The following is a 27,962-nucleotide window of genomic DNA, read 5'->3' as shown; positions in this document are numbered from 1 at the left end:
TCGGCTCCTCTCCTGTGGAACCAACTCCCAGTTTTTGGTCCGTGAGGCAGACACCCTGTCTACTTTTAAGACTAATCTTAAAACTTTCCTTTTTGACAAAGCTTCTAGTTAGAGTGGATCATGTTACCCTGAGCTACCTCTATAGTTATGCTGCTATAGGCTTAGGCTGCTGGAGGACATCAGGGTCTATTTCTCTCACTCTGCTGAGTTCTCCTACTGCTCTCCAATCTGCATTGTTTGTTGTTATTTCAGCTTTTAACTTTGTTCTGTCATTTTTTCTTCATAGAAGGTACACCTGGTCGGGTGACCTGTCATCCAGGGAAGACAGATCATCCACTATTACCATCTAACATAGAAAGTACTCCTGGATCAATGTGAGCTTCTGTGCTTTCTGTGTCTCTGCTCTGTCTTCTCTAAGCTCCAGTGGGTCGAGGCAGATGAGCGTTTACACTGAGCCTGGTTCTGGTTCTGCTGGAGGTTTTCCTCCCTGTTAAAGGGGAGTTTTCCTCTCCACTGTCGCTTCATGCATGCTCAGTATGAGGGATTGCTGCAAAGCCATCAACAATGCAGACGACTGTCTACTGTGGCTCTACGCTCTTTCAGGAGGAGTGAATGCTGCTTGGAGAGACTTGATGCAACCTGCTGGGTTTCCTTAGAGAGGAAACTTTCTCACCAACCTGGAGGATCTGATGGAGTCTGACTTTGGAAAGAGCCTTGAGATGAATTGTGTTCTGAATAAATAAAAACTGAATTGAATTTAATTAAATCTGATAAAATAGTTCTTAACAAGCGCTTCTGTGTTTTTTCTGCATCTGCTTTTTGTCCTTTTACTACCGCGGTTGACCCGGCAGATGGCTGCTGACACTGAGTCTGGATTCTGCGAAAGGTTTCTTGCTGTTAAGAGTGAGTGGTTCCTTCCCACTGTCGTGACATGCTTGCTCCGGTGGAGGGATTGCTGCAGCCAGTGACTCGATGCAATTAGCGGAGCTTCATGAGATAGTTTTTCACCAGCTGGCATCCATCCATCCGCTGATCTATAACCACTTACCAGGATTGCTCGTGCCCATCTCCAGCTGGCCTTATAAACTGAATCTGACTATATTATGATTATAATCTAATTTGAGCATCTGTCGCTCTCCCCGCCAGCCAACAAACCAACCTACAGTATATGAATTCCATTTAACGCCAATATTCATATATAAACATTTTTGAAATTTGAGCTTATTTCTCTGTTTAAAATCCACCAATCAGAGGAAAGATCCCACAATAAGGATCTTTTATAAAGATGTTTTATGCAACCAAAGCACAAGATCCACTGCATGGCATTATGAGACCTCACTTTTCTGACTAAAATCTTTCATATTATTTTTACATTTTCCTCCCAACAGAGTTTATTTGTGCTGAATTCTTCAGGATAAAGTTGGAAAAGGTTTTGAATTGATGTATCATGGTGAAACTTTTTTGCATCAAATAAACCGGACACCTTTTAGAGCCTCTGTGAATGTTTTAAACATAGATCAGTAACTGATACTCACGAAGATTTTCCACTTCCAGTTGGTCCAAGAATTGCATTTAAACCGGGTCTCATAATCCCACTGAAACACAGACAAACAAGTGTTAGTAGGAAATTAAACAAAAGTAAAAATAAAATATTATCCATTCAGAGAGTTCAGTTTTGTAGTAACATTTGCTGTAAAACTAAAAGCAGAATACTCCGATTTGCTGAAACTTCAGATAAATTCTTTCTATCGTTGCACTTTTCCCAACATCAGTTACTTCTTTGCCTTTAATAACTTCCTTTATGAAGTTTCTTGGTAACAGAAACATAGAAAACCTGCTTAATAACCTAGACAACAATTGAGGGGGGAAAAAACTAGAGCAAATCCTTTGAAGCTCTTAGAGAAAAGTCACAAAAAGAAAAATAAGACTGAATAAAACTCCGGAGGCGGATCACGTGATGCTGTTTAATTCGCTTCCCTGGCAGTCTGCTCTTTAGTGCATTAGAGAGATTATATGCAAGAACCCATGCTTAATATAATATAATTAACAGAGTGGCAGGTGAAGGTCAAAACACTTGTGAAATTATTCATTCTTCCATGGGAAATGTCAGTGCCGTTAATACCATCTGAGAGGAACCGGTGTAGGGGTCCATTCACCATTGTTCTGCCGTGTTCAGGGATACAATGAGCCAAATCCTGCAGAACTGACAGGAACAAGGCTCTTAAAGTTCTCCCCAGTTTAACTGACTTGAAAGGGTTATTAAAATTTGTTGCAATATTTGGCCAAAAATAATTAGTCGAAATGTTTTCCTTGAAGTTGACAGACTGAAAAAAAAGGACTCCTGTGTTCTCATCTAGTTTTGAAAAATATTTGTTAGATTTGTTGGAAATCTTCTTAGTTTATCTCAGGCAAAGGAGATATTCTTAACAAACGCAACTCTGACAGAAATCACAAAATCAGCAGAAAAAAAGGGGAAACAAGATCTTATAATGTCATATAATAATTTAATTAGGGATGCACCGATATAAAAATCTGGCCAGATATTGATATCTGATGTTCAATGTTAATATTTCTGTTATGTCCGATAACAATATTTAGAGATGTGTGTGCACACACACCTTTCCGTTTGATGTCGTATAATATATCATAATACAATATATAGTAATATTATATATAATTTAATTAGGGATGCACATATATGAAAATCTGGGGCGATATTGATTTCTGATGTTAATATTGCTGCTGTGTCAGATAATCAATATTTACTGATGTGTGTGTGCACACACACATTTCCATTTAATGTCACATATAATAATACAATATATAATAATATTCTATATAATTTAATCATTTAATTAGGCATGCACCGATATGAAAATCTGGACCGATATTGATTTCTGATGTTAATATTGCTGCTCTATAAAGGAACCTTAAATATAAACAATATTTACCGTGTGTGCTATTGATTTCTGATGTTAATATTGCTGCTCTATAAAGGAACCTTAAATATAAACAATATTTACCGTGTGCGCACACACACATTTCCATTTGATGTCATATAATATATCATAATATAATATATAATAATATTATATAGCATACCAGACTTTAGACTTTAGACTTTAGACAGCTTTATTTGTCATTCCGTATTCACAAAGTGCGCACAGAACGAAATTTTGTTTGCATACAGCTTGAAAAATCACAGTAAATTGCACAAGTTTTCAAGATAAAGATGCAGCAGTGTTATTATATAATAAATTATTATTATATAATAATAATTTAATTAGGGATGCACCGATATGAAAATCTGGGTCGATATCAATATCTGATGTTAATATTGCTGCTCTCTCTGATAACCGATATTTAGCGACGTGTGTGAACACCTTTCCGTTTCTGTGATGGTCAAATTTTGTAGAGTTTTGTACCGACTGAAAACAATGCTAACTGAATTTTTTAATGCAAGTTATAATCTATACTTGCACACTGCTTTTCGTGTGTCTTCTTACGACCAAATGACTTACATTGGCCGATACCGATGTTAATGTTGATGCATCACCTAAATGTGATAGGCAGTAAGCCAGTAAAATATGGATATTTTAGGTAATTAACGACTTACTTGAGGTCCATCAGGATCTCCTTCGGGCTCCGTTTAGCTTTGCAGAAGAAGCCACTCTTCGTGTGTACGTTGTACTGGATGTTGTGGAAGCTCACCGTGGAACCACAAGCTCGCTTGGTTCTGTTAAGGTCCGTGCTCGTCTTTGGTTGAGACGTCCCGTTGGTGCCGATGTCTTCGATCATCGCAATGTTGACGTGTCCGCCGCCCTCCATCGGTTACTTGATTTATTGGCTGGAAAATTAATAAAATAATGTAAAAGGGTGCAGCTATGGTGGCTTTGGTCATGAACTCAAAGTCACATACAGCAGCTCATCAAAGTCGGAAACAGTTGCAGCATTCATTTCCAGTTCTAATGGTTTTTATCACACTAAAGTGATAAAATAAAAATTACTTTACACATATCTGGGATGCTGATACGTGTAAATGCAGAGAAAGACATTAGCCTGGACCAGACTTTACACTAAAGTTAGGTTTGCTGTGACCTCATTTCAAGATCTGAGTTTAGATTTTTGATTGTTTTTGCTTGTTTTTGATCGTCTTTGTCAAACAGCCCTGAGAGTTCAAGAAAGGTCAAACGCATGTTTAAAAAATTTAATTTGTAACCAGCCAATAAATAGAAAGTTTGAACAAATTCCTTGCTCTGAAAATGTCTAACTTTCATAAAATATGATGGCTGAAAGGTTACTGAAAATCTTAAATTAGTCGTGTTAGTTAAAAAAAAAAGTTTTTTAAATGTTTACTTGGGCTTAATTATTGGTTTATTATGTATTTCTTAAAGCCTCATGTTGAAATTGTAGAAAGAAAGAAAGAAAGAAAGAAAGAAAGAAAGAAAGAAAGAAAGAAAGAAAGAAAGAAAGAAAGAAAGAAAGAAAGAAAGAATGAATGGTGGAAAACCAACTTTATCCCATAATGTTATAATGAAGGAAACCAGTTTTGTTCTGTTATTTTCATCTAAAACGCAAAGGGGAAAAACAAAAGCATAAATACTTCTAAATAATCTTGAATAGCAAGTAGATGTAGAACAAACTACTTTAAAAAACAAGTCATTGTTTTTTTTGTTACTTTGTGTATATCTCCACTGTTTCTGCTCTTTTTTACATTATTTAGTCATAAAATATTTGAAAAGTTCCAAAAGACGCAACAGCAGCTAAACTTGCACTGCGAGATGATGAAGTAAATTAATAACATTTCCATGAAAATTGCTCTAATTTTAACAATATATTTTCCTTTAAAGTTTCTTTTAAACTTTTACTTTTTTCTGTTAATTTTTCTCTCCTGCATGCTATTATAATTTGTGTCTCATTTCCCCTTTTTATATTTTTCCTTTGTTTCTGCGTTATTAATCCGATGCTGTTTTCTGATTTATAGACCGGTGTAGTTAATTTAAACCAGACAGAAAACTGACGTTTTGATAAATTAATAAAACATTTTAAAAAATTACGTCTGCATTGGTCATAATAAATAAGCTGTCAATTTTTGAGGAATATTTGTATCTCTAAGAATGAATAACTTCCATCTCAAACACCTTTAAAGCATTTTCACTGTGATGAGCTTTCTCATTTTATTAGATAACAGGACTTATTTTATTGAAAAACATGGGGAAAAGTTGGCCTCGTCATTTTTAAAACAAAGGATTTTGAACTGAAACAAACAAAATGAGCTATGTTTTCATATTCACCAAGATTAAATAAAATTAATCTTTAGTTTTGCCAAATTTATTCACGATAAATTTATGTAAGAGAGTCAACAAATATATCAGATTGTTGTTGTCCCTCAATTATGACTTAAAGATAATCTGATGTCATAAAGGTAATAATAACCTTCTCATTGCTTTGGGGTCAAACGAAATACTTCTCTCCATTTCTGCAAGGAATTTAAATTAATTTTAAGAGGAGGAAAAACAGACCAACAGTTTTAAAAAAAAAATAATAATACAAAGACACAAAGTATAATATTAAATCAAGGAGCTTCAGACATTTACTGCTTGGAGTTTTTCTAGATTTATTTAATGCAAACTAAACCTTCTTTAATTATTCTCTTTGTCAGCAATAATACGTTTTATGCACCGCTTTAGATTATATTGTAAGGCTTATAAAGGAACCTGTAGCTAAGTTGTACTTTCTGAAGTCTAAAGCCATTTGCTGCTTAACGCATCATTAAATAGTTTGCTGGAGTTTCTCCGCCTGAAATAAAATCACAGCGTTTAAAGTCAGATCTAAGAGCATCGTTTCTATTTCCCAAAGCAGGAGCTGATTTGCTGTGTGAAATCTGAAGAAAAGGTTCCCCGCCACGAATGTTGCAGGAAAGGTAATAAAGGTATTTTTACCCACTCACCACTTGATGAGAAGAGAGAAGACGCTGCTGCAGACTGACAGAACGGAGGAAGAGTTCAGCCTGAATAACGTCGACTCATCAGGGACTCAGGAGTTTAACTCCGACCCCCACTGGGCTGCATGGGGGAGGAACCCTTTATTTTCCACCATTACGATGATATTCTGTTCACAGATTTTACGGCCTGGAGCTAACGACACTGCAGCTTTCAGTTCCTGCATCCCTTTGAAAAAGTATTTAAAGTAATTTACCAAGCAATGTGAAAATGTAATCCTTCCCTGATCCCTGAGACACACTCTGGCCTGACATGTAGTTTAAAGAACATGAAGTAGGCTAAAAGATCTTAGTAACTTGTACATCATAACGGTGATCTAAAGAAGTATAAAATTAGATGAAACTGAATCTTACCATTCAGTATGAATATTGGTAAAAAAAACAACAACACGCTTTTAAGGCTTCGGGACTCCTGCAAATTACAGCGAGACCCAAAGGGAGAAAACATGGAGTCACGGTAAAGCTTCCCAGGAGTGGCCAGCCTACCAAAACGACTCCAGGATCACACACAGGCATCCAGAACGAGTCCTAAAGCACGGCAGGGCCCGCTCGTCTCCATTAAGGTCAGACTTCATGAGAAACCGGGGAAAAATGGCCCCCATGAACACAAAGGCCCGTCTCACATTACCCAAAATAACATCAAAACTTTTAGGAAAATATGCTCTGGATTGAGTTAAACATTCTGGGACGTGGTTTGTCATGTTAAATTATGTGTTGTATAACCAACTACTTTCTTACCACTTTCATATTTATCTTTTTTATCCAAGATTATTCAACATTTTTCTTATTCTCAATAAAATGACGTTAGGTAGAACCGCCTTTAACCAATCGGGCCACTGAAACTAATTAATTTGCCTTTATGGGGATGATAAAGTCTATCTTATTTAAATATTAGAATTGTATGATTGTTAAGGAAGTTTAGATGCCCATTTCCTCCACTGTTTAGGTGGTTTCCACCATCTTCCCTGCTTAAGACAGTCTTACGCTCGCTAAAAGTCCTCCTCACTGCTCCTAACATTTGTTTTTCACTTTAGGAACTCTCTGAAGGCCTTAGATGCTTTGTGAATAGCTTTTATCTTACTGAGGTAAAATTTGAAGAAAATTCTACGATTTTTCCTAAAATAACATCACTAAGAAGTACAGTATCAATCAAAAAATTTGTGTTAAAGACGAAAAAAACATATATACATCGCAAGGGACAATAACGGACTACAAGTCACATTTATTTAAAAAAGTGTTTGAATCCACAACCGGCTGAATAACATGGAACACACCTGGGAGGTTGAATGGGGCTAAATTAGCATAACAAGCTAGCAACTCCAACCAGGAAAGTTCTTGTCAGCGCATTTTAAAGTTGTTAAATTTCCACAGAAATTTGACCGTGAGCGTAACGCTGCTACATGCTAAGCCAACAGTATGACACGGATGTTTCAGAGCAACATAAAGCTGACATGAAGTTGTAATTCGCCCGGACAACAGACCTGTAAGCTAGCGCTAGCTGCTATTAGCGTCACAAACGGACCAATAACGGGGTTCTGTCGCGGTCTGGGCGCTTCGAGTTGTCTCGTGGATGTATACTGAACAAACAGACAGGCTTTGTTGTTTATACATTAATGTTATAATTAATTTATAAGTGAGAGAAGAGCAAGATAGCTTTCACAAGCCTAGCGCACCCCTTATGGCCATAGACAGTATTGTTAACTCCGTTGTTAATGTTGGTCAACATAATTTAGCGTTTAAAATTGATATACAAGTCACACCTGACTGTAAGTCACAGGATCGGCCAAACTATGATAAAAAGTGCAATTTATAGTCTATAAATACGGTTCTTTTAATCAGAGGATTCTTTGTAAATAGGGCCTTGTAGTCCAACATCAGTGTCTGACCTCACAAATGTGGTTCTGGAAGAATGGTCAAAAACTCTCCGAAACACGGCAGAACCTTGTGGACCGCCTTCCCAGAAGAGATGAAGCTGCTATAGCAGCAAAGGATGGACCAACGTTACATTTGAACCCGACGGATAAAGAAAGAGGCTTTATGGAAGTTCATGTACGAGTCAAGGCAGAGGAGCGAATCCCACCAAGCTCAGGTAAACGTTACCTGTCAACACTCCAGTCTGGGACCTGGACACTGACACTAAAAAGACCAGAGAAGCAAAAAGCATTTTGCATTTAGTTTCTTTATTTTATGTTTGACAAGCGGTTTAGCAGAAAAATTATTAGAAAAACAAAAACAAACAAACAAACAACAAAAAAAAACAAAAAACAATCACAGTAATGGTAATGTTGATGTGTCACATGAGGTTGGATTTCACGCAGAGTTAATTAACAAACAGTAAAACACTGAACAAACTGCAGGAAAGAACTCAAGGCTGTGGCTGGAAGATTTGTGAAAGACAATAAATCACACATTAAATCGATAAACCACAGGAGAACGTCATTTACAGGCGACCTGCTAACAACACGACATCCTACAAGGTCTGCATCCCTCACAGAGAAAACAAGAAGCAGAGCGATTTATTGGTTCAGGTCTGCCGTCCAATTGTCCAGACTCCCCGATAAACGAGCCGGGCTTCATCACGCGGCTCGTTTCCTCGGGTTTTAAACGCTTCCTGCTGCAGTAACGAGGCTTCTCGTTCCGTGGGGACGACCTTCAAAGTGATATTACACAGCTTGGGTTCGATACGAGCACCGGCACATGTGAAGTATTCAGATATGTGGGATCCAAGATAAATATCACACAGATACATATACGTCTTTATATAATGATCAGTTTTACAGGGGTACTTAAATACAACTATTTACAAACACACACAAACTGTACATTCCTGTACCCTGAACGCATCTTTGTGCCCAAACAGTAACAGCCAGCTGAGAACATTTTACCCACTTTAGAAACGTGCCGTTCTGAACCTGAAAGCTAACGTTTCACTTCTTTCCCAAAACTCTAGGATTGTGCTAAATGGCATTTTGATCTATACGGATAACACTATAACATGAAGCTTTACTGTTTTTTTTTTATTGGTGGATCTGCAGAGATGACCTTTAATGGGGAAAATTAGAAGCTTGGACCCTTAAAAAATAAATACGCAGCTATGGATTTTCTCTCGCTGTCGTGTTCTGTGGATATTTTGTCGTCACATGAAGAAATTAGCATAAACATTCAGAGGAAGAGGTTTGAAATAAATCACAGGGAACTGGTTTACGAACCCTTTCAAACCCAGAGATCCAGGAGTCCATGAAATGACTTCCACATATTGTAACAAATTTGAACCTCTAACTACTGGGATCACCGCTGTATTACTAAAGCGATGCACCGATCAGACGGCCGTGGAAATCGGCAGATCTTCCCTCGATCGGCTCTGAATGGAGGCGGGCAGATCGAAGAAAAACTGGTTTCACCGATTGTTCGATGCATTAAAACTGGAAAGTTCTACTTTTTTTTGGTCTATAAATATGTCATTAAACTTCAGCTTTGCTGCACTTTGTTTTGCAAAGCGCGTTGATGCACGACAGGAACAAAGAATCATTTGCTTTCAGTCAGATTTAAATCTTTAAGCTTCATTGAGTAAGCTGCAGCACATTTTTTTTTATTTTTTTTTTTATAGATACTTGTTATAATCCTTAGAAATAAATCTAGAATCAGCCAGACCGAGCTACTGGTGCATCTCTAAAGTAAAATACTACAAGCTCCATGTTTAAAATTTCTCCTTCGGTTTCCTCTTTAGCAAGCTTAATTAAGGAAAAAAATTAAGATAAAACAAAAACTTTTGAATTTTAACAATTATAACAATGTTATAAATGAGGGAGCAACACAAGAACATCTGCTCCCATTTTTCTTCCTGTGCTTTATTCTCAGAGGTCTCTCAGTGAATGTAGTTTAATTGAAAAACAGGAACGTTCAGCATTTTATGGTGTAAAAAAAAAGAAGAAAGAAAGCTTGTGCCTGCTGATCAGAAAAGCCGGTCAGCAATTTTATCGGCTTTAATAAACTCTCCCTGTTGCTTAAACAACATTTATTAATTAGCACTTTGATATTAGGACGTGGGAATGCAGGTACAATAAGATAAACTGTAGTTTGTTGAGGTGACTATGGAGCTAACTTAGGGCCATAAAGTTTTTTAACTTAATGCATATATAAAAAAATATGGACAGTGGCGCCGCCGGCTGGTGGCGACGGTCAAATTATAAAATGTTTTGCTCATTACTACAAGTTAGGCATCATTAGCCACTCCTGTTTAATTAAACTAGACGGTAGAATAGTGTGAAGGTTGAAGTTTGGCTTTTATTTAAATGATAAAATGTTCTGTGTATGTTAACATCAGTCCGGACTGAAACAAGCCGGTTAAGTCTTTGTTTAAATTCTCTCTGAAAACGCGACGCTGAGATGTGCGATGGATGTGATTTACGCAGATGTTACATCGTTACCATATCTGTCCCTTCGCGTGTTTACGCGGTAGTTTGAATTTATTGCACTGATTATCAAGTGCCAAATGTTGAGAGCTGGATCTTCCCACCTTTTACTGGGAATGATAGTCATTTAACTTTGAGATGCGCTCTAAAAGCATAAGATAAAATCCTCAAAAATCAGGCAAAATATAGAAGAAACCTCTTTAAGTCGGTTTCCATCATAATTAAAACGTCATTTGGTTTTTCTCAGAAACTAGAGCAGACCTGCCTAGCTTATTTCGACTTGCCGTTCAGACATCTCTTCGCTTTTAGCACCACAACATTGCTGCGTTACTTGTGTACAAAACCTTATATAACAAGGGATTATTTCATCTAGTGCCCGTCATGAGTTTACAGCCCCGTTCTTCACAGAAGCTGCACAGCAGGCTGCTCTAAACAACGGGTCAAACCTATTAGGCATCACTGTCAGGATGAACTGTTCTGTGTAGAGGCTGGAGGGCCGCGGCCTGTATTGCACATGTTGGCGGGGGGCTCCTGGGGGTTCCTGGGGGCTCCTGGGGGCCGCAGGCTACGCCCAGCGGCCGCTGGACACGAAGCTCCTGCTGAAGGAGAAGCTGACGTCCGAACTCTTGTGTTTTCCCCAGGCACCAAAAGGAACCACGATGATCGTGCTGTTGTCCTCCGTACCGTAATGAAGAGCCTGACAGAGAAAAAAAAAAATAGTTTCTTTTTCTGTGAAACACAAATTAAAATGTCTCCCTAATAATAATTAAGTATACACATATTTATGTAAGATACAAGCTCTGCTGATACCAACTTTAATTAACCCTGAAGTCCATCTATATTTCTGGGTCTGTAATAGTTTTAAATAACTCAGGACTTATTTTTGTCTTTCAGCGACCTGCAGAGTTTCTATGCAGCCTTCATTGCTTCGACATGCTTAACTGTTTAATGTAAAACACACCAAACTTTACTTTTTATTCCTAACAAAAAGTCTTACTCAAAAGGTAACATTTACAGCCTTAAATGAAGTGTTTCAGATACATTGCTAGTCTCTAACCCCCGGGGTCATTTGGTACCGGGCGGCACAGGAAAGATAAATAACTCACATCATTTCAGTTTTATTTATTATCCGAGCGTAAATCATGTTTTATTTTGTAAAAAAATATATTCGGATTATGTCCGTTACATCTGTGTCAACAACAAACACACTGATAGTTCAGACTTGGTGGCTAACCGTGGCGCTAAGGCTAACAATCGTTCACCATTGGTGAAAAACTGATCCTGCCCGCTAATGTCAATAGGGGGCGCTAAGGAGCCACATCCATTAATGTTAGAGTATTTTTCAGACTATAAGGTGCACTTAAAGTCCTTAAATCTTCTCAAAAATTGATGGTGCATCTTATCTATGATTACCGTTTTGCTTACTGACTGATTTTATGTTGTACAATGGCTCAAAAATCTGTTAAACTTTGTTTAAGTACAACTTTGGTTAGCCACGAAGCCGCTTCGCTCAATGGGTATTCAGAACATTACGGTACACTGTGTCACTACCTGATAGGACCCCTGAGCTGTTTACAAGACTGCCTGACTGTAATATCGAAATTACACTGCAAAAAGAGAACTAAAAATGAGTAAAATGTTCTTGAAATGAATGTATTTGCCCTTGATTTGAGCAGGTAAATAAGATTATTTGCCAATGGAATGAGTATTTTTACCCCTAAAATAAGATAATTAGATGTATTGCACTTGAAATAAAATGAGGGAGATGAATTGTTCCTATTTTAAGTGCAAAAATCTTAAAAACAAATCATCTCCATCATATTATTTAAAGTGCAGGATATCTAATTATCTTATTTTAGGCTAAAAATACTAATTCCATTGGCCATTAGTCCCATTTACCTGCTCAAATCAAGGAAAAATACATTAATTTCAAGAAAAAAAAATATTTAATAATAATAATAATAATTTTTAGGTCTATTTTTGCAGTGTAGAAGTGCATTCATGTAAGGCAGTTCTAGCAACAATTAACCTACTAAGTTAATTGATATAAAAGTTCTGTTTATTTTGCCCTTATGTTAGAAACAGGGCAGTGTAGTCCAGCTACTCTGTCCTCCTGACATAGACGGATAGAGAGCTGTGGATGTGGAGGGAAGGAGTGCAAAAAGGAACTAAAAGTAAGTAAAGTTTTCTTGATTTGAGCAGCTAAATAAAGAATATTGGCCAATGGAATGAGTATTTTTAGCCATAAAATAAGATAATTAGATATCCTGCACTTTAAATAATATGATGGAGATGAGTTGTTTTTATTTAAGTGCAAAAACCGTGTTCACTTGGGAAAAATATTTAATGCGCCTTATAGTCCGAAAAGTACGGAAGTATCGACTGTTGCACGCAAGAAATCAGGCTTATTGTCTTCTTGCAAAAGTTCAACATTTTACTTTGTTTTAAAATCAGTAATTCAGTAGGAGCTGATATATTTATTTAGAATAAGAGCAGAAACGTCTCTAAAGGCTGCTGATCTTTAGTCTGACGCATAATTAAATATCCTGTGAAGTGTGCAGCTGTGACCAGATGTGGAAACATTGAGGAGGTGTAAATGCTTTGGTGCGGCACATGGACACGTTTCCAGGTGTTTTTTACCTGGTCAGATATCCTCTGAGCTGCCTCCTTGGGGTCGTGACACTGGTTGATGACGTTGCAGATCTCCTGGCTGTTCATGATGAAGTTGATGCCATCGGTGGTCAGAGCCAGGAAGGAGTCGTGCACATGATGCAGCTGCAGAAGAGGAGAAGAAACAAATGTTACTTTGATCTGAAAACAGAACTTTGGACCCCTGGCCAATAGGGCTGAACGATTTTGGAAAATAATCAAATTGCGATTTTTTTTCTTAATATTGCGATTTAATGCGATTTTTTTCCCCAGTTTAATTTATCATGTCTTTTTAAACATATACAAACAACAAATCATTTTGTTTCCTCGCTGTGCAGATTAGTTGCTAAAAGACCCACAGCATCTAAACTCAGAGCAGAAATGATTGCGTTCTGCCTACAATATATTTCAACCAAAATTGCAATTTTGACTTTTCTCTGCATTAACCACAAGCAATAAAAATGGCGTCTAAATAAAGACGTTTGTAAACAAGGACTATTCAAAACAAGAACTTTTAATGTTTCTATTAATCAGAATATTATTCAAGAGAACAGCTTTTAGTTGATTTGGACATCAATCCTTGTTGAACATAAAGTGCAACCAACAAGCAAGTCTATGTATTAAACTGATTGACCTGTACTTAATGCTATATATGATTATATAAACTCTAAAACAAGTAATAAAATTAGATTATCTCACTGCTGCAACTGTCTTCCCTTCCATGTGCAGGTAAACCCACTTCAAACATTTTACCAACACCTAATGGACGTGTCTAATTCCCTAATTGTTACATAGCCAAAAATTGCAGACTCTGCGATTTGGAAATTGCGTTTTTTTTAAATCGCGATTATATTGAAAATGCGATTAATTGTTCAGCCCTACTGGCCAACGGTCCGGTTCTGCCTGAACAGATCCTGCTCGACACGCCTCTCTAGGCAACGGTTTTCCCTGTTGCTGACGCACATTTTCCTTCCACTCAGCTCCTTGTGGAGTAGTGATGGGCATTTCGGCTCTTTTTAGAGAGCCAGATCTTTTGGATCGCCTCACTAAAAAGATTCGTCTCCCAAATGGCTCGTCAGATTTTAATGCATTTATTATCAAAGCATGTGTAAGATAAATTAATTTTGAAAAATAAAATAAAATTAAAAAAAAAATCAATTGTATCAAATGTTTGTTTAGATGGAACACCAAAATAAAATTAAAATAAAGCAACAGCTTCCGAAATACAGGACAACGGTGCAACAAAATTAAAAAAATAAAATACAACTGAAAGTAAAGACTCGTGTAGAATAATAAAAAAAAGAGGGTTCAATCGCACATCGTGGGTGTTTTGTTATGCATTTGCAAAGATATACAGAGAAACAACACTCTAAATATAAATGAAAACAAAACAAAAAGCAGCAACCAGGAGAAAAGTTTTGTTCATTTACTTAAATTCATGCATTTGTTCGATCTATTTAAGAATCTTTAGTTACTTTAGCAAATTTTTTCATGTGACCAGGGTAGGACACAAAACAAAAACTCTCCTGACAGAGACGGATAGAGAGCTTTGGACGCGGAGGAGGTAAATTACACATTTGGGAAGAATATTTAATGCACCTAATAGTCTAAAAAATACGGTACAAAAAATGCAAGCTTGAAATATTTCACCTTCTGGTGAAAAGTCTCTGTAAAAAGTTTCACTTTCTAAAAAGAGTGAACCAATATTTAATTATTTCCTAATATTTTGAGATGTAAGACTATAAGACTGCTGAACAGGACGTTATCTAAACGCGGAGGATTCATTCCAGAAAAATAGTAAACAAAAAGGGGATGAAAATGTGTAATTTCTCATATCTTAAAGCCTAAAGCTAAAAATCATCTTCAAATTAACTCCAGATATAAACTTACCGTTACTCTTTTGGTCTCTGGCTCAGAAACGACTCCGAACTTCTTCAGGTCAAAGTCTCCGATGCTGCGGGTCATCGCCAACCTGCCGTTGACGTTCGGCTGTCCGAGACTGTTCCAGGTGATGAACCCGCCGCTTTTCTTTATCCTGAAGATGGCGGCCGGACGCAGAAATAAACAAATAAATACATACATAAATAAAAAGTTATGTGTTTCTGACAGGAGGCAAAAGCCAACTTGCATGTATGAGCGACTGAACCACTACTAGAGAAAGTTATCCAGGAATAAAGATTAGGGTCTAGTGTTTGCTGTATCTGTTGTTTTTTAATCGTCTTTCTGTGCAGAAACTTATTAAACTAAACATCTGAGCAGAGATGTTGTCAATCAACAACCAGATCAGTGGGTGTTACACAAATACAACTTAGAATACAACTTCCCGGAAACATTTTGTATTTACTCAGGTTAGCTTCGTCTGATACTAAATTTAGTTTCATCTACACGGCAAAGAAGGGATATAAGAGTAAAATCTTCTCGATGTTAGTGTATTTGTTCTTGATTTGAGAAAGTTAATAAGATTATCTGCCAATGGAACGAGTATTTTACCCCAAAAAAAACAAGATAATTAGATAAACTGCACTTAAAATAAGATGATGGAGATGAGTTGTTCCCATTTAAAGGGCATAAATCTGGCAGATTAATTTAAACTTGCTGCTCAAATCAAGGAGAAATACACTCATTTCAAGAAAATTTTACTTACGTTTAGTTTCCTTTTTGCAGTATAAAGCAATTAAAATGTGATAAAAACTAAATCAGAGGAACTCTGTTAAGGGGGAACATTTTTTTTTCCCGTTTACCTTCGGCTAAGCTGAGGCGGGTGTTGCATCTCCTGCAGCATCCCAACCACTCACCTCTCCTTCTCGTCCTTCCTCTCGGGGGTGTGGTCCACAGTCAGTTTAAGGGCCTTGCCTTTGCGGCACATCATGGCGCGGCTGTCCCCCACGCTGGCGACCACCAGCTCGATGCCGTCCCTCAGCAGGGCCACGGTGGCGGTGGTTCCCGCGTTCATTCCCGGCCCTAGGAAGACAAGGCAGGAGCCGTCACGGAGCGGAACGAGCCCCGAGGGAAAAAACACGCAGAAGGTCGACGATCACACGGTGCATCTCACATCCACAAGGCGGAACATAAACAAACGTCGTAAAAAGTTATTTTTAGCCTCGGAGCAGACTAACACAGTAAAAACAACACAGGATGTGATCATACATGCAGGTAGGGCCGCTGCGGCACAACGCCGAGACCCGCAGCAAAAAAAAAACGATACACAACATATTTAGGTTTCCAGTCTGTTTTAACAACACACAAGCTAATCTAGAAAGGTCTAAATCAATCACTGAAAGCCTACATCTTTCTGCTGCCCAACGATAACAGAGTTGTTAAGGAAAGATAACAGCCAGTCAAAGTGAATCATTTCTGGACACTAAACAGATAAAAATGGGCAAAGATGAACTTCTCTTTAAATTGATTTAAGATTGGCAAGAATGTGCAGATTATACAGCAGCGGTGTTTAGTTCCTTAAGGGAAAACGACTTTAAGATATACAATCAGTCTCTTATACGAGTCAAAAGAGCATCCAGTTACTGACACCGCTGGTAAAGATGCACAAAAAGCCTCCAAATATTCATATTTTACTGAAGCAACTTTTACAGCAACTCGTATTATTCCAGCCGTTAATTAGATTTGATCTTATATTTGTACTGATGTTTTCCCCTCTGCCTTGTTCTTTCCTGTTTTTACTGCTATTGTAGTGATTCACGAGGCTGCAAGGCAGATTTCCCTAACGGGACAATAACTAAGTTGTACTGATGCAGTAAATAAAATAAATTTAGGGCTGGGCGATAATTCAATAACAATATATATCCATCAATAGACGTATATCGATGATAGAAAATATAAAGGGTCAGTAAAAAGTTCAATAGAGCAACAGGTTTCCTTCCTTTTGCATTCTAGCCATTTAGGTTAATGTTACAGTTATTACATCCTCCCAACCAATCACAACGCAGAACCAGGATCCAAGCTCCGCCCCCTTCAGAGAGTTCAGAGAGCATGGTTCTTTTTTTTTTGTTTTTTAAAAACTTGTAGTTTTGGTAAAAAGTTGGTTGTATAAAGATTTGAGTTTGAATTCAATATATGGTTTGAATTTGTTAATGATTATCGACATCGATACAATTTCCACTTTATCCATATGCTTTGTTTTCTATATCGTCCAGCCCTACAATAAATAAAAACAACTGAAATCGAAGCGGTAATTTAAAAGTTAACAACGTTTAAAACTGAGCTGGATGAGGACACAACATCCATCGGGTACCTTTAGTCCTACCATCACGTACGTAAACAGGTGGAGCGGGCTAAACGCTAACGGCTAATTGGACTTTAAAGTGGCATCTTTGTGGCGCCGCGGGTCCGTTTAACTCCAAGCGACCCGGGGAACCTCACTATGACGCATGGCGACGTTAATTTAGTTAAATAATCATATATTCTAAATAAAAAGACTGAATATCTACGATCTTACTGACTTAATGGGCGGCTACATTTTTTTATTTGCTGTCGTTGAATCGTCCTAAGATGGGTTCATTCTAAGCCTTTTTTTTTTTTTTTTTTTTTTTTTTGTTTACCAGCGGTGTCTGTAACTGCAGGTGCCCCCTGACTTTTAAACATGCTGCACCGACTAACAGGAGCCTGAACATCTCATACGGCTGGTCGAACAGATGCATCGTCTCACAGGAAGCATACGCTCAAGTAGGAGAAGAGAAAGAAAGAGAGGATTTAGAGAAAGAAAGGGAACCTTCCAGTAGTCCAGGATTTAGGACCCGCTGGACTCTCCTTCAATATCTATCCTCTCGTCATCCACACGGGTACCAAGGGCCTCCAGCTCTGAGCTGGGTCAGCAGCTGCCGTAGATAACATGCACACACACACACACAGGCATATTGGGACATTTCACACAGCGTGGCCCAGATTAGGCCACATAACACGGTTACTAGCTGTTACAGTAAGACATGATCTTACTCTCAAACTGCATTGTGAAAATAAAAACACTAACATCAAGTGTATCACGAAAGGCAAAAATGTAAATCATAGTGTTGAGAGATCTATTTGTTTATTTAATTATTTGTTTTACACAGGATGATTTGTGAGAATCCAGAAAAATACTAATTCCTGGTTAAAAAAAAAAAAAAAAAAAAAGAGTAAATAAGAAGAAATTAAATATTTTTTTACTGCCGCTAGATGTCGCCATGTCTGTTTATATCTGCTCATCGCTCTCGGTGCTGGGCCTATTTTTACCCACAAAAAGGACCATAAAACATTATCAGGATGGAGGCTTGTAGTATATAACCGTATTTTATCATGATCAAACGTTTTTTTGTCCTTTTTTATAAGCATATAATGCAGCTATATACCTTCAATAAAAGGAAGTTAAAGTTTGTCATATATGGTAATTAATCTTATTTTCTGCTCCTAATCAGAAAGAACGGTATGCCTTCAACAAAATTATGCTGCAGAATCAAAAATGGAATCAATTCTTCTTCTTGGCATCGTGTTTTAAAATGTTAGTGTCATCACAAACTTGGCACAGACGAATTTGTGAGTGACTCTGCTGCAGCGTTGACACCCTTAGCTTTACTTCCATATTCGTCCTGAACAGATAAGAGCCTTTTGGTGCCACTATTACAAAAAATGCAAACATATTTTTGAATCTTTTTCAAATTGTGTTGTCATAAACCTTACTGCACGCTACGACCTTGAGCCAAAGTAGCTGCAATGGCTTATCTCCTGGGACGACTGTCAGCTGTCTAAAATATTTCCTCTTTCTTATAATAGAATAATGGAAAATAGATTGCTTAAAAAGTTGTCCAGCAATCAGTTAATTAAGCAGATTTCATCAGTAGCAACTTTGTGTTTTTTTTTTCACACTACCGATCTGTATTTTGATTTAACTTTTGTCAGCAACGATGCAATGTGATATTTTATGTGCTGCTATTTAACTGAGGCTGCAATTACTCAAAGAACATAACAGCAGAAGTCAAAAAACAAATCAGCATTAATGACTCTATAATACATCAAAGGGATCCTGTGCTTTTAAAAAAAAAAAAAAAAAAAAACTCTAGTTGGGGATATTTCCACAAAGTGTTTTATTGATAAGTTTTGAAAGTCATTTGTATCGATAGAGACCAAAAACTGTTATACTATTTCCATTTAAAAGGGTAAACATCTGGTTAGCTAAGTATGAGATTTATATACATTTCAAGTTAGAGAATCGACACTTGTAATTCCAAAAAAAAAAAGGTAAAAAACAAAGCAACTGGACTTGTTTTCCGTAGTTGAAGACGTTTCGCTTTCTGTCCAGGAAGCTTTCTCAATTCAAAAAGTCTGGAGTAATGTGCAATACCAAGCTTTATACTGCTGCCTAACAATGGCTTAGATAACATGCAAATTCAAAGCTTCCTGGAGAAGAAGCAAAACGTCTTCAACTACGGAAAACAAGTCCAGTTGCTTTGTTTTTTCCTGTTTATTGGAATGACCATGACCTGGATGACTGAGAATCTTCACCAGCAGACACTTGTAATGTTTACCAATTAAAGCATTTATACTTTCCTTTCATTCGTTGCTTATCTATCTGTAGTAAACATCTAGCGTTTCTACCATTTGTAGCTTGTCTATTATTTAAGAAATATTAAGAAACTTTGGATGAAAAGACAGACCTCTAACCAAGTCTGCTCAGGTCATGTCAGTGGGGAAATCCAAAGCCTCAACGCCTAAGTAGGATAAGTACATTTGGTTTAAATACAGAAGGAAAAAAAGTACATCACATATTTAAAAAAAAATAGATACAAATGTTTCAATACAGTATGCAATAATCATAATAAGAGATGTTGAAATAACACTACCTACCATTTGGACAGAAGTGCAAGTGCCTTGCAAACGCTTTGTCTACTTCCAGGAAGGCTTTTGTTAAAACCAATTCCAGATTCTCTTCTTCTGCCAACATGTCCCTGAAAAAGGATAAAAAATGTGATCAGCTACACCTTAAATTATGTGGTTATTTCCCACGACAACAAAAAGCATATTTGTCTCACTTGATGAATTTCTCCATGTACTTTTCACAGAAGTCAGCTGCTTCTGCTCCGCCGTGCCCGTCAAACACAGCAAAATACAGAACGTTTTCAGTCATTTGGGAGACTTGGAACCGGTCCTCATTCTCCTTGCGCTGACCAATCAAGGAAGCACACCCTACCCTAGACAAGCTAACTTTGGGAATGGGCTTCCCATAGCGAATGCTAGGGGGGAGCATGATGGGCTCGTCAATACGATCATCCCAAATGCCAAAGGAATCCCAGGTTGTAAGGCGGCCACTGCTGTCTGGATCAAAGCGGGTGTTGCTGTAGCGCCTCCCCGAAGGCCCATGAAGTTGTCTGAAGAGGAGTGGGAACTTTGTTTTGTGGCTATCAAGCTGAAAGGGGTGCGGCTCGAAAGCCTTTTGCAACAGACCGCTGCGGCTGGCGTTAGAACCACTGCACCTGGCCAGGCGCACAAGGCAGGAAGCTGACATCACCCTGAGGACACACTCGCAGGACCAGTTGTAGAGGCGAAGCAAAGCTCAAACACTGCAGAGAAACAGAGATTAAAACCTTAATTAGGGTTGTAATTAACCTTAATGTCCACAATAACACTGGTATAACCTTTTGCATGATTAAAAGAAGGCTTCCTCCTGCGATATCATTAAAGACACTTTGCATTTACAGTTTTTAGCTCATGCAACAACACAACAGTGAGAAGAGTCCATCGACACTATATGACTAAATTAATAAAGTACTGGCATAGAAAATCTGTTAAGCCACAAGCGAGCAGACCTCAAATAATAAATATACAAGATGTTGCACTACTACTCCTGCTAAAGATGGAAACCCAACAAATGTGTTTTTGGTTATTTGGAGCAGAAATAAGGGAGAGAAAACACGTAAATAGGGGACATGAAAGGCTGCCTATGGCCAGCCCAAAACAAAAGGGGAATATTTGACTGAAATTAAAACATTCCTGCAGTCAGGAAAGTCCAAGGTTCACTTTAAATGACAGGAAGAGCAAGCAGTCTGGAAATTATGAAACACTGCCGTTACATCATGCTTGATTTAAGGTGATTTACCAGGCAGATAGTAGCTATGCATTTAAATTTTAAGTTTAGATTTCTCTTTCGATTTAGGACTCCTTTCAACGAGGGAAAAACAAGCCTCAGTAAAGTAGAAACTCCTGATATGAACACATTAACTGTGGTATCTAGATAACTGATGGAATCTGGTTAAAGTGCACTATCTACATGCTACAGAGGTTTTTTTTTTAAATTTAAATCTGAATTTACCATTACCAGAATTGTCATAGAAGGCACTCTTAACATTAGTTCAGAGTGCCTTCTGTTTAGTTACCAATCGGGACCTAAAATAAGGTACAATAACCTTCCTCTTAATCTAAAAATGAACGTTTCTGGATGATGCAACAGACAGATTATGGTCGGATGCGACGCTGAAGCTGTTATTTACCACCTAATGCAGCCAGACAGTATAAAGCTGGGGAAACAAATAAACAAAACTACTACAGTCACAACGGATTCTTTAAAACACAACATATGGTTTATGAACTCTTTATTTATAAAATAACGATGTTAACAGTAAACACTTTTCCCCCCTTTTTAAATTTTGCATAAAAGAACAAATTCATCACAACTTTTAACGAATTTTTAAAAAGGACCTACCCGGAAGTGCACACTTATTTAGTCCAAGTTTGAACATTTTAGAAATGTAGCTTTTCACCTAGAGCCCAGCTTTACCTAAGTGCCGAATCAGAAGCTAACTTCGGCGTCATGCTAGCAGATAATCTTTGCAGTATAAATCTAGCATATTTTATTACTTAACTTTACTACTTTGTAATTTTGATAAAAAAAAAATTGTACTCGCTTAAACACAACACAACAAATATAACGGTAAGACGCGCAAATATATCAGTTATGTCGTATTTTTCAGTCTTGCGCATTAGCTAGTTAGCGAGTAAGCTAAGTGGCTAACTTTAGCTTCAGATACGCAGTTTACAAAAAACACATACCAACACCAACCTATCGAGACCTCTGTTGTGTGTTAAGAGTCATACCTTAGATTTAAAAAAGAAAAACAATTATAGACTCGAAAACTTCCTTTTTACTGCCCGAAGAGCGACTGAATGAAAACCGAGTGAAAGCATCCGCCCTCCTCTTGGTGTTATTAAACAAGGCCTCAGATGTGACTGCACCAATCAGCGTTTACCTCGTTTCACGCCCCACAAACAGCGCTTCTAATTGGTCCAACGAGTTCTGATTGACAGATGAATCTACCAATCACTATGCTGCTTCTCCTGTAAGCGATAGAAAGTCTAAAAAAGAGTGCTTTGTGGCCTGTGTGTGTAGGTTTCTGTGTGAAAAATGGAAATATAACACTTCTTCAGCCTAGTTGTCTCAACTTATCAGGCTGTATTTTGTTAACAGATCCAATGTGGACCAGCCCCTTTGTTTAGCATCCACAAGAGCCTCAGTAACTTTAAGTAATGTGAGACTTGACTGTTTACCTAAATTCTCTAAGGTTAGCCTGAAGGAATTTAAGGTTAAACGGAGACAAATCCAAACCTGTTCGGGCTTAGTCATTCTACTATGCAAGCTGCCCTCCAGTTTTAAGCTTTTTCTCAAGCTGTACACAGAGACAGACACATTTGTTGACACCCCTGGTAAAGATGTGTGAAAAACCATAAAATACAGTATAGTTATCTTCTTTTGCAAGAACATCTAATTCAGTAGCCATAATAACTGTACAGTAATATTTATGTTGTGGACTTTTTTATTACTTGCTGCTAACACATGAATTGACTGTTGGACAGTAAAGGATTTTTCTTTTTTATTCTTTTTTATTCTATTCTATTCTCTCCATGAAAATATTTTTAGATCTGTGAAGGATTTAAGGGCATTCCTTTAATTGATGAAAGGCCTCGTAAGGGAATTGAGCAAACTCTTTGGAATACCAGGGCATTTTAAACAACAATCTGGTGACCTTTGACAGCAAGCTGAAAATGTGTCACCACTTGGTCTTTCAACATGATAATGATCAAAATTATATGGTCAAACTAACACAGATATAATAAAACAGATGCAATGGTTAACTTTCTTTCATGCCGATTAGAGTTTCCAGATTTGACTCTGATAGAAAACATGTGGGCTGAGCTGAAGAGAAGAGACGGCTTTAGATACAGTACACATGTATGTATGTATGTATGTATGTATGTATGTATGTATGTACAAATGTATACACGAATGTATATGCACATATATAGGTGTAGGTACGTATGTATGTAGGATATATGTAGGTACGTATGTATGTAGGATATATATACGTATGTACGTATAGATATATGTATATATATATAAGTATATATATATATATATATATATATATATATATATATATAGACCACTATGAATGTAAATAAGACATCATATGCCCATTCCTATTTCTTTTAGTATTTTTTGGTATTCTTTTTGATCCATTGTATTTATGAAGATTCACTGTATATAACTGAATGCACCTTCCCTACTCTGCACCTTCTTGTATGAGCCGATGTGACGAGTGAATTTCTCCATTGTGAGATCAATAAAGACTATCTTATCTTATCTTATCTTAGATCATTTATCATGTTCTCCTTGCAGCTACACAGTTTGACCTGTCCCACATCCATTAAAATACATTTTTAATTTTGCCTCAAACTGATTTTCCTTCACCTTCTCTCCAGATTATACTTCCAAGCATTTTGAGTTCTGTTCTGACTGCTCCCTGCTCTCACCACAGACTGTATTGTCATCTGCAAACAAGCTGCTACAAGAAGGGACAGACCAGACTGCACTTCCCGAGGAAACTTAGGTCCTTTGGGGTTTGCAGCAAGATGCTGCAGATCTTCTCCAAGTCTGTGGAGAGTGTGATCTTCTCTGGCATCATCTGTTTGGTTAGCAGCATCAGACAAGCTGCAGACAGTGGATGGCTTTTAAAACCAACTTTGTACTTATATTTTTTGATGTTTTTTTGTATTTGTTTGTAATTTGTTAGCTGCAGTACCACTGTTTGAAATAAACCTAATCCGAACAAATATTCTCCCTCTAGCTTGTAGACATGGGATTTATATGGATTGAAAACTGTTTAAAATGGGCCCTAGAGTGAATTGTCTACTGACTACATAATGTTCTTGTCTTGATACATAGAAAATAAAAAGGTCTACTGCTTGCCAGTTGTTTGTAATGTATAAAATGTGACCAGGCTCTTCAGTGGTTGCACTGTTGCCTTGGCAAGAAGGTTCTGGGTTCAAATCCAGATCTTTCTATCTTTCCAGATAGAAAGACCCCAGCATGTTCTGCATTCCTCCAACAGTCCAAAAACATGACTGTTAGGGCAATTCCCTGAGTGTGTGCATGGTTATTTGTCCTGTGTTCTCCTATGATGGACTGATCAGGTTGTCCCTGCGAGGACAAGTAGGTATAGATGATGGATGGATGTCTATATGTTTCTGTGGACACACATAAATAATTTGCTCACATTTAATGTGGCTCCTAACCTGTACAACACAAATAAAGTACTGAAATTCTGCTGAAAGATGAAGTTTATCCTCATCTTTCTGGCAGAAGACTACAGGTTTTGAGGCCAACATTCGCTGATATTTGGTACTGATGAGATTTTTCCTCCTTGGTCCTAGTTCCAGCGAATGGGAAACAGCCTCAACACATAAAGCTACTATCACCAAGCTTCGTTCATTTTCAGTTTATTCTATTTTGTGGACTTTTAATGTAATTTTGGCAAATTTAACGTGTGAAGTAAATTGGAGACTTTTGTTATATACAGTCAGTAGTTGTCTGATGTTCCAAAGTTTGCCTCTTGGCAGCATTCCCAGCCATTCTCGTTGTCTTTTCTTCAATTTTGGAGGAGTGTCCAGTTCTGTTGTCTAACACCGTCTTTATAACTGCCTGGACTGTGTTCCATTGTATAACTAATGGCTCTTCTTTTGTATCCTCCTGACAGATACCACTTGACAATAAGATCCGTCTGATGGTTTGGACACTTACTGCAGACTGTGGCCGTTTATATCCACAGGAAGCTAAACGGCAGAAAATCTGGGTAAAAAGAGGTACCCTAGCTAAGCTCCAACTGGTTTACTGATTTTACTTGTAGTTGGTCAACCCAGGTTGGTCCCCCTGTGAACCTCAGGTCCACTCTGTAACTCTCCAATCTGAGCACAATCTCCATGAGACCCACATACACATGTTGGCCGGCTACAAAGTGTGTAGAACTACACACTTTGTACCTATAATATTTAATACATTTAAATATAAAGTGTAATAATAATAACAACAAGTGTGGCTTGATGTGGTTGAGTAGTCGTCTGGCAATCAGAATGTTGTGGGTTCGATTCCAGCTTCCCCTTGCCACATGTCGATGTGCCCCTCAGCAAGGCACTTAACCCCAAATTTCCTACTGAGCTGCGTCTTGTTGTATGGGGAGTGTTGTCCTAGTGGTTAGAGCAGCGCACTTGCACTCAGGGAAGGATGTAAGTACCTGGTTCGATCCCCAGTGCCTTCACTCTGGGTCCCTGAGCAAGACCCTTAACCCGAGAACACTTTTCGGGCGCCGCACAGCAGCCCACTGCTCCCCACTGCTCCCCAAGGGTGATGGGTTAAAAGCAGAGAACAAAGTTCGTTGTAATGTTTGTTTCAATGACAATAAAGATGATATTACTACTATATTACTAACAACAATAATAATATAATAGTACAAATAATAACAATAACAATATAATAATAATAATCCTCCCTGTTATCCAGAGAGAAGTTTCCAGTTCAGTGTCACTGCATGCATGCTCGGAATGAGGGATTGCTGTCAACACCTGTCCACTGTGGCTACGCACCCGTCCAGGAGGACCAAATGCTGCAAGTCGATGACTTGATGCAATCGGTTTCATTCCATAGAAACTTTTCTACCAATCCGTCTGGATCAGGGGTCACCAACACGGTGCCTGAGGGCACCAAGCAGCCCCCCGAGGACCACATGTGGTGCCCACGAGCCTGTTCTAAAAGAAAAAAAGAAGCCCCAATCCACAAATGAGTTGCATCTAAAACTTTATTTTATTCCATTACTCTTCCTGTTCATTCACACTTGCATTTATATAGATTTAAAAGTGAAAGAAAGCATGAAAAACTTAAAATAAAATTATCAGCAACAAAGCATGATATTTTTTTTTTTGCATAAAGATAAGGTGAACTCTGACTATCCTAGTTCAAATGTCATTACTGGTAGCCCCTCATTTGACACAACACCGATAAAGTAGCTCTCAGTTTCAAAAAAGCTGTTTAAAAAAGGTTGTTATCATCCAGACCCCTGTTCTGAATGATAAGAAAAATAAATAAATAAATAAATAAATAATTATAATGACAACAATAATTGTTGCACAGTGTTGCAGTGGGTAGCGCTGTTGCCTTGCAGCAAGAAGGTCCTGGGTTTGGGTCCACCCTGGGTCTTTCAGCATGGAGTTTGCATGTTCTCCCTGTGCATGTGTGGGTTCTCTCTGGGTATTCCAGCTTCCTCCCACAGTAAAAAAACATGACTGTTTGGTTAATTTGTCTGATAAGCGTGTTGGAAAATGGATGAATAATAATATAAATTCATTTTATTTAAACGCACCGTTTAGAGCACTCAAGGACACTGTATAAATTTAGCATGGTAAAAACATTAAAACAACTCACATTATTATTAGAATTATTATTAGTAGTATTATTATTATACTTAAAGTTGTTTCAATATTTGTATACAGATTAGAATTTTAGTCAGTAGGTTCCGCCATAGTTCGGGGCCTTAATTAGGATTTATGTAGCAGCATTAATCACTAGTTTACAAGATGTGAGGGGGTTACATACATAGACATATAAGAGTAGACGCGTCGTTGGGCGGGTTCTGCCTCTGCTGCGATGCGTCAGAGCGTCCGCCATCTTAAATGTGGCAAATCTGCAGTTACTCAGTCACTTAAACAGTATCAGAGGGACTTTAATCTCTGAATATACTTTGTATTCATAGTATTTTTTTTGTAATATTACAAGTTTATTTTCGTATCCCTTTAGCTTCATTCTCCTGAATTTATTCTCCTAAAGAATAAAAATATTTAAAATAATCTAACCTGGCCCTATTACTCCAGGAGTAAAATAATTCTGCAAACTGTGTGTATTCTGGAAATGTTCCCCCTTAATTCTCATGATATGATGTTTTTATCATAACATTATCACTTTTGTGTTTGTTTGTTTATTTTTACTTTATTGACCTAGGACTTTTTTCTCTCATTTTATTAATTTTACCTCTTTAATACTCCCCCAAAAAGTCTGTTCCTAAAGGTTCACAAGTGACACGGTTTTATGAAATAATGAAGACAACAATGTTTAGATTTAACAAATCGATCCTCATAACATATACACACACAAATATATAGATATATATATATATATATATATATATCGATATAGATATATATATATAGATATATATATAGATATTGATAGATTATATATATAGATATATATATATATATATATATCATATATATATATATATATATACTATATATATGTATATCTCTATATATATATATATATATATATATATATATTATATACTCTATAATATATATATATATATCTCTATATATATATGTGTGTGTGTGTGTGTGTGTGTGTGTGTCTTATTGCGCACAGGAATGAGGCACTCTTCTCTGATCCACGTTCACAGAACTCAACTTTTTTCTGCCACATACAATATGGCGGTGACGTTGACGTGCGAACCTGCGCCCTATGACGCGTCTACGTATATGATGTCTATGGTTACATATTTCAGGACAACTGCACTTCCGGCTCCGCGCACCAATCA

General features: G+C 37.5%; 2 protein-coding genes across 2 annotated transcripts in view; both read right to left on the bottom strand.

Annotated features, from left to right (window-relative positions):
- LOC105939900 (broad substrate specificity ATP-binding cassette transporter ABCG2) overlaps window positions 1–6,023 on the bottom strand; it is a 21,004-nt gene extending 14,981 nt beyond the window's left edge. Inside the window, exons 1-2 of the mRNA XM_012882252.3 lie at window positions 5,951–6,023; window positions 3,617–3,847 (exon numbers count right to left, since the gene is read on the bottom strand). Of these exons, the coding sequence (XP_012737706.3) occupies window positions 3,617–3,828 (212 nt within the window). The 5' untranslated portion in view covers window positions 3,829–3,847; window positions 5,951–6,023. The remainder of the gene's footprint in view (window positions 1–3,616; window positions 3,848–5,950) is intronic.
- Window positions 6,024–10,170: 4,147 nt separating this feature from the next.
- ppm1k (protein phosphatase, Mg2+/Mn2+ dependent, 1K) lies at window positions 10,171–22,262 on the bottom strand. The gene is made up of 7 exons (XM_012882512.3): window positions 22,141–22,262; window positions 20,082–20,609; window positions 19,897–19,997; window positions 15,858–16,023; window positions 14,953–15,097; window positions 13,054–13,188; window positions 10,171–11,110 (listed from the first exon to the last, which is right to left on the bottom strand). Exons 2-7 carry the CDS (start codon window positions 20,552–20,554, stop codon window positions 10,979–10,981), a joined length of 1,152 nt encoding a protein of 383 aa, XP_012737966.2. The 5' UTR covers window positions 20,555–20,609; window positions 22,141–22,262; the 3' UTR covers window positions 10,171–10,978.
- Window positions 22,263–27,962: the final 5,700 nt, after the last annotated feature.

This window comes from Fundulus heteroclitus, chromosome 5 (genome assembly GCF_011125445.2).
Source record: "Fundulus heteroclitus isolate FHET01 chromosome 5, MU-UCD_Fhet_4.1, whole genome shotgun sequence".
Classification (NCBI taxonomy): domain Eukaryota; kingdom Metazoa; phylum Chordata; class Actinopteri; order Cyprinodontiformes; family Fundulidae; genus Fundulus; species Fundulus heteroclitus.
This window is presented reverse-complemented; position numbering and strand designations above follow the sequence as displayed.

Coding starts and splice junctions, on each gene's coding strand:
- ppm1k (XM_012882512.3), bottom strand. CDS start 20,554: ATGTCAGCTTCCTGCCTTGTGCGCCTGGCCAGGTGCAGTGGTTCTAAC. Junction 15,098..15,857: donor AGGAAGGACGAGAAGGAGAG/GTGAGTGGTTGG, acceptor CGCCATCTTCAG/GATAAAGAAAAGCGGCGGGT. Junction 11,111..13,053: donor CTCAGAGGATATCTGACCAG/GTAAAAAACACC, acceptor TTTCTCTGTCAG/GCTCTTCATTACGGTACGGA.